At 47.2% G+C, this 6427-nt stretch overlaps 1 protein-coding gene across 1 annotated transcript; it reads left to right on the top strand.

Annotated features, from left to right (window-relative positions):
• Positions 1–1600: 1600 nt before the first annotated feature.
• Positions 1601–2260, top strand: LOC131676206 (uncharacterized). The gene has a single exon (XM_058955328.1). It carries the CDS (start codon positions 1601–1603, stop codon positions 2258–2260), a length of 660 nt encoding a protein of 219 aa, XP_058811311.1.
• The last annotated feature ends 4167 nt before the right edge of the window (positions 2261–6427 follow it).

Raw genomic sequence — 6427 nt, 5'->3', positions numbered from 1 at the left:
AAAACTGGGATGCTAATGTTGGAGAAATCTTCAACCTTCAATTGAGTGAATCGGATGAAATATCTTGAGATCATCCGCGAAGGACAGTCGTGAAGTCCTTAGCATTACCTGTACATCATTGAAGTACAGCAGAAACATCAACGGTACTAGGTGCCATCGTTGGGGTATTTGTTGCCTTCGAAGTAAATGTGGGTACCTACCAATCTCTATTCCTCGGACAACGAGGAAAGATCGAAACAATTATAGCAAATATTATTGATTGGTTGGTGTAAATAGCACCAAATTGATCAGGACACTCCATGCTCTATTATGTAGGATTTATAGGATGGTAGCCACAGACGGTCAGTCGCTGACAAGAGTCTAGACGTCAAGCCACGCTGATCGTCGCCAAGTTATTGCTGGCTATGAGTCTTAAGAGGTCCCATAATGATCAGATCGAAAAACTTCGGGACTCAATGAAGTTATTCCACGATAGTTATTGACGTTTCGGCTTATTTCCTTTTGCGACCAGCATACATCGAGCGGAGACTCGGTGAAAAAACAAGCCTTTTGCTCGAAGTCCCAGGACACCAGGATTGTCAGTTGAAAACCAGGACTTGTTCTGAAAAGTCGCCCTAGTTACAGATAAATCTTAACTCATTAGGTAACAAAAAGTACTGTTAAAGTACTCTAAATCTCTATACACCCCGGACGAACTCACCGGCATCTTAAATCGGGCTGCCGTTTCCTGCATTCTCAGGACAAGTGGGAACCCTCCGCGACAGGCGGTGCACTGGTGGTGCCCAGAGGTCCGGATTGCCATCCGAGCTCGTCGAACTACATTACGGGCACTGAGGAAGACTACTGCGGACGACCCCCGCCGAAACCAGCGGGCGGATGACTTCAGAAAGGCCAGGAACGGGGCCAGGAAAGCCATAGAAGAGGCGAAAAACATCAGCTGGACCAGATTCTTGGGAGGTATTTCCCCAGATTCCTCGACATCAGAGCTCTGGCGGAGAGTCAACGCCCTAAGCGGAAAGCGGCGACACAGTTGTCGTTTTTCATTGAAAAACACCGGAACAGTAGATTGCACTGGTTTTGCACTTTCTAGCAGAAGTGGGACACCATCCACCGCCCCGGGGTTTTTCAATGAAAAACGCCAAGTGGCTACGCCATTACCGTTAACGGGTGCACGACGCTCGATCCCACGACTATCGGTAACGAGCTAGGCAGGCACTTCGCCTCCTTGTCTGCAGACGCTGCTCTCCCACCTGCGTTCCTACGCATCAAGCAAAGGGCTAAGAGTAACCCCGTCCGCTTTGAACCCGATTCAGGGCAAGTGTACAACCGGCCTTTCACCGGAAGTGAACTGCGTGCGGCATTGGAATCGGTACACGGTAAGTCTGCCGGACTGGACGATGTTGGCTATCCCCTACTGCAACATTACCCGCCGGTAGCCAAGCGGGCGATATTAGACAGCATTAACCGCATTTGGAGTGGTGAACCGATGCCCGCCTGATGGAAGGAAGCTCTAGTTATTCCTGTCCCAAAGCGATGCCAGGGGAACAGAACGCCGGATGACTTCCGCCCAATCAGCCTGCTCCCCTGCCTTGCTAAGACGATGGAGCGAATGGTCAACAGACGGCTGATGGACCTACTGGAGGAGCGTAAACTCCTGGATCAACGGCAGTTTGCGTTCCGACGTGGAGCAGGAACAGGTGCCTATCTCACCAGCTTTAAAGAGGTGGTGCGTCAATCCGTAACTGATGGCCTGCACGCCGATATCGCCATACTCGACGTGGCGAAAACTTATAATACCGTGTGGCGTCACGGAGTACTACAACAACTGGCCAACTGGAGAATCACTGGAAACATGGGCCACTTCTTGAGCGACTACCTATCTAATCGCACTTTTCGGGTAGGAATCGGAGGTGCCCAATCCGACACCTTTTCGGAAGACAACGGGGTTCCCCAGGGATCAGTCCTCGCCGTCACACTGTTCCTGGTATCCATGAACTCCTTATTCGCCAGCCTACCGGCGGGGATCTACGTGTTCGTGTACACTGATGACATCGTGCTGGTCGCGACGGGAAGGACCACCATACGTACCCGCCGCAAACTTCAAGCCGCCGTAAGTGCGGTGAGCCGATGGGCTGCATCAGTCGGCTTTAACATGTCTCCCACGAAAAGCATGATTACGCACTGCTGCAACACAAACCATATCGCAACAGGGAGGCCGATCCAGCTGGACGGGGTGACTGTCCCCTACCGCAACCATTAACCAGGCACTTATCCACAGCAAGATATTTTACGGGGTGGAGCTGACGTCCTGTAATATGGAAGGCTTTATCAACATTTTAAGCCCTCTATATCACGGGCCAATCCGCGCTGCTTCTGGCTTGCTCCCCAGCACGCCTGCTGAAGCGGCCTGCGTGGAGGCCGGGATCCTACCCCTTCGTTGGGCGGCTGCACTCACCATCGCCAGAAGAGTACTGGGATTTTTGGAGCGGACAGCCGGAGATGACTGCTTTCTGTTACGAACGGTCAGCGAGATTCATCGCGAATATACAGACGCCGACCTGCCACCAATCGCCCGTCTACACCGAGTTCGTGACCGGGCCTGGCACGACGGCGGACCTAATCTTGACACAAGCTTGTCAATAGAGCTGAGGGCCGGCGCTGCCAGTAGTGAGGCCAGGGCCAAATATAACCGACTGATGGCTACAAAGTATAAAAATCACGTGCGGATATTCACGGATGGTACCAAGAGCGGTGATGAGGTTGGAATAGGAGTGAGCGGAATAGGGGAAGGACTCTTCTTCCGCCTACCGGCGCCATGCTCGGTGTTTTCTGCCGAAGCGTCGGCCATCGCGCTTGCCTTGGTACAGAAACCGGAAGATAGACCCGTCGTTGTACTGTCTGACTCTCTGGCGGCCATATCCGCCCTGGAGTCGGGGAAATCCCGCCACCCCTTCATCCAGGTCATCGAGGCCGAGTATGACCCACTCACCACAATTTGTTGGGTCCCCGGTCACTGCAGCATCTACGGTAATGAAAAGTCTGATCGCCTGGCGGCCAGGGGAAGACACACTAGCCGACGTCTCACTCGACTCGACTACAGACCGCAGATATTTTGGGCCAGCTGAAGTCAGGGATTAACGAAGCCTTCGAACGCCACTCGCGGCGCAGCACCGGACGCCTTCAGCGAATCAAAGGCTCACCCGACCGCTGAACAGACCGGACTGATAGGAGGGAACAACGAGTACTGTCGCGGCTCAGAGTAGGGCATACGAAGGTCTCTCATGCTCACGCCGTATCGCGTGTTCCCCCACCAACATGCGTTACATGTGGTACCCGAACCACTGTGGAACACCTTCTGGTGAACTGTCCAGAGTTAGCCGACCTACGGCAGCACCACAAACTATCCCTCTCCATTAGAGAGATGCTTGGAAACGACCCCGCCCGAGAAGAAATATTACTGGCCTTTCTGAAGGACGCGGGATTACTCGACCAGCTGTAAAGGTGTCACTTGTGCTACAAACCATGAACAATATTATAATTATCTTATGTTATTATCGAAATTTCAAAGGCGAATGACCATTGGGTTAAAGCCTTTCAATAAATCAATAAATAAATAATAAATACTCTAAATCTCGAGAAATTGCTTGGATTCGATTATACAAATCGAATCCTAGCAATTTCTCGAGATTTAGAGTATTTATTTGGATTAATGAGAAACGCAAAAAGAAATTATTAACCACGGCAGAATGAACACTACTGCAACACTACGTGCAAAAATAGACCATTAACCAAAGAACAGTGATTCCTTATTCTGCAGCAAGAAACGTGAGAATCGAAACTGAATTAATCGCCAGTACAATATCGATTGATTTCAAGGTATGTCAGATTCGGTTTTCTGTTAGCGAACAGAAACTTTTGTGTAACATCTGTTCTAGTTTTCTTCCTCTATCCGATTTTTTTAGGGGCTGTTTCATAACTGTTCAGAATGTTTCGATTTAGTTCCAGTCAGTTTAGCGTATTGCTCTTTGAGGAAAATTTTCTGGTTCATATCCAGGTTGGAAAAAATCGACTTCATAACCGCAGCTGTAGATTGCTTGCCAAACCAAATATTGTGTGCTTTGTGTGAAGCGAAGCATGGTTATGATCATGGACGACGAGACGTACCTGACGATCGACGGCAATGGCTGGTAGCGACGCAAAATACATCTCCCACACGACGCACCCAAGAAAGGTCCACTTCTGGCTGACAAGCAGTAAGAAGGGGACATCAAAACCGGTCTTCTTTCCATCATAACCTGCGTTCAACGGGGACAGTATGAAGTGTTTATCGGAAGTTGAGGCTTTCATTGAGAAACACCACCCGAAGAAAAATGTAGTGTTCTTGCCGGATCGAGCCTCGGAATTATGCGAAGCGGTCGCTGGAGGAGATGGAGCATTAGCTGCGCCAATTAAAAATTTCCGGATGAACCTGAAGCGGGTGATCTATTCGAACAATTTAGTGGCAAAAACGGAAATGATCAATAAGGCGACCAGAGAGTTGAAGAACATGCCAACATCTTTCTTCTCGATGGCTATAACCAAAGTCCTAGCTAACTGCCGTAAGGCCATCCGACAAGTGGAGTATTTTTTGTTAACTCATGAATTGATAAAGGTATAAATAAAAAGTTGTTTTGTTTTGAACGAGTGAATGGTTTTCGATAATCCATATAATATGACGAACATCTAATTGAATAGTTCAGCAGCAGATGACAAGAGTAGTCTAAGAATCGACATGGGGATGCGCCAAGTTGTCGACATCACCGGATTTTTTCGATGTCCACGAGGAGAACAGAGAACTGCGGGACAACAAAGCCAACAGCAATGATAATCTGCAGTGTGCTCTGTTCAATCAGGGAGGAGACGAATTTGTCTAGACTATTTTGGAATGTCATGTCACATTACAGTAGGATTGGAGGGAAGTAGTGTGATACTCTACTACAAAAAGGGTTATCAGCTGGATTACTGCAACTGCCGAGCATGTTCACAGACAAGGGGAAAATGCGGTGAATGTTTCACATTTCAGGGTTGGCTCATCGTGAGCCTCTGTTCTCCAGGTTACAAGTAGCTCGGAACAGCGTCTGACTAGAAACGGGTGGTTGAAAGTGGAATGCGGTGCGTTTTCAGTTAAAACCAAGATGATTGTTCCATCACAAGGCAAGGTATTGAGCTTCACCTTCAAAAACTTTTGAAAAGGTTGACGAGAAAACAGAACAGACGAATCAGCGTATATGGTGCTGTAATATTCAATGAAAACTGATGGGAGACTCGCTACCTAGAACTTCAACCCTTTTGAAACAGTCGAAAGAGAATTTCACGCATTGAGTTCACTTCCTCGTCGTTCAAGTGCTACTTCCGCACATTGGCGACTAGAAGACGGGTCAAGGCGTGAGCTTCGTAGTACTTGGCAAGTAGCAGCAACGGATCATAAAGCGGTCATGTTTACGTAGTGAGAATAGAAGACAAATTCTCAAAGTAGTTCATGACCGAGGCCTACAACGCCTCAACTCTCATAAATGACAACGTGAAAGACGACCTACGATAGACCTACAATAGAGAGCTGAAAACATGATATGAAACTCATCATCGAGGTTGAAACGGAAAAGCTCTTTCGCCCGACAGCATATCAATGCAAGGAGCTAGGAGCCGACTGCTTGCAGCATCTACATGCCAGAACAGCAAACGGTACATGATTGAGAAATTATACTATTTAAACTATAAGTCTTTTTAGCAGATTTAACAGCTGTTCAAGATGAAAAGAGATATTTCAGGTTTGGGATAATTATTTAATGACTGTTAGAATATATTTTTGCACCTAAAATATTTAATTCTTGAAATTAAAGTTGTGGTGGATTGAGTGTTGTACTGAGGTGTTCTTGATTGAGAAAATTTTGCTAAACTTAAGTAATACCATTATTAACGAAGAATTTTTTTTGGTGTACTGAAGAGCTATTCTAAATTTGCATTTTGTGTTTATAGATTTTTTTAAATAATAAATTGAGATTTTAAGAATCGACGGATCGAACGACGTCATTTCCCACCCGACAAATTGCAATCGTTAGCAATTCAACACACAGCCGTAAATTCCTTTTACCCAAACGTCCGTTCTTATCACATTTAAGCGTTCGCTTGTCCTCGCCAATATGCCATAAATGCACTAGTCGAATGCGATGAGCGTTTCCCGATATATCGCCACACTGAACACATGCCAGGAACAAAAGTGAAATGCGATGCGCACATGCACCAATCTATCTATCTATGCATCAAACAAAAGTTCGAAATACGATACTTTTCGTCATATATCTGCGTTTTAGCATCGTACTCTCTGGATAACAGTTTTTGCTCGCATAAGGCAAAACAAACCGGATGACACGCGGAGACCTTGTGACAG

Source organism: Topomyia yanbarensis, chromosome 1 (genome assembly GCF_030247195.1).
Source record: "Topomyia yanbarensis strain Yona2022 chromosome 1, ASM3024719v1, whole genome shotgun sequence".
NCBI lineage: Eukaryota > Metazoa > Arthropoda > Insecta > Diptera > Culicidae > Topomyia > Topomyia yanbarensis.
This window is presented reverse-complemented; position numbering and strand designations above follow the sequence as displayed.

Bases quoted from the DNA above. Each gene is read 5' to 3' on its own strand.
- LOC131676206 (XM_058955328.1), top strand. From the start codon at position 1,601: ATGGAGCGAATGGTCAACAGACGGCTGATGGACCTACTGGAGGAGCGT.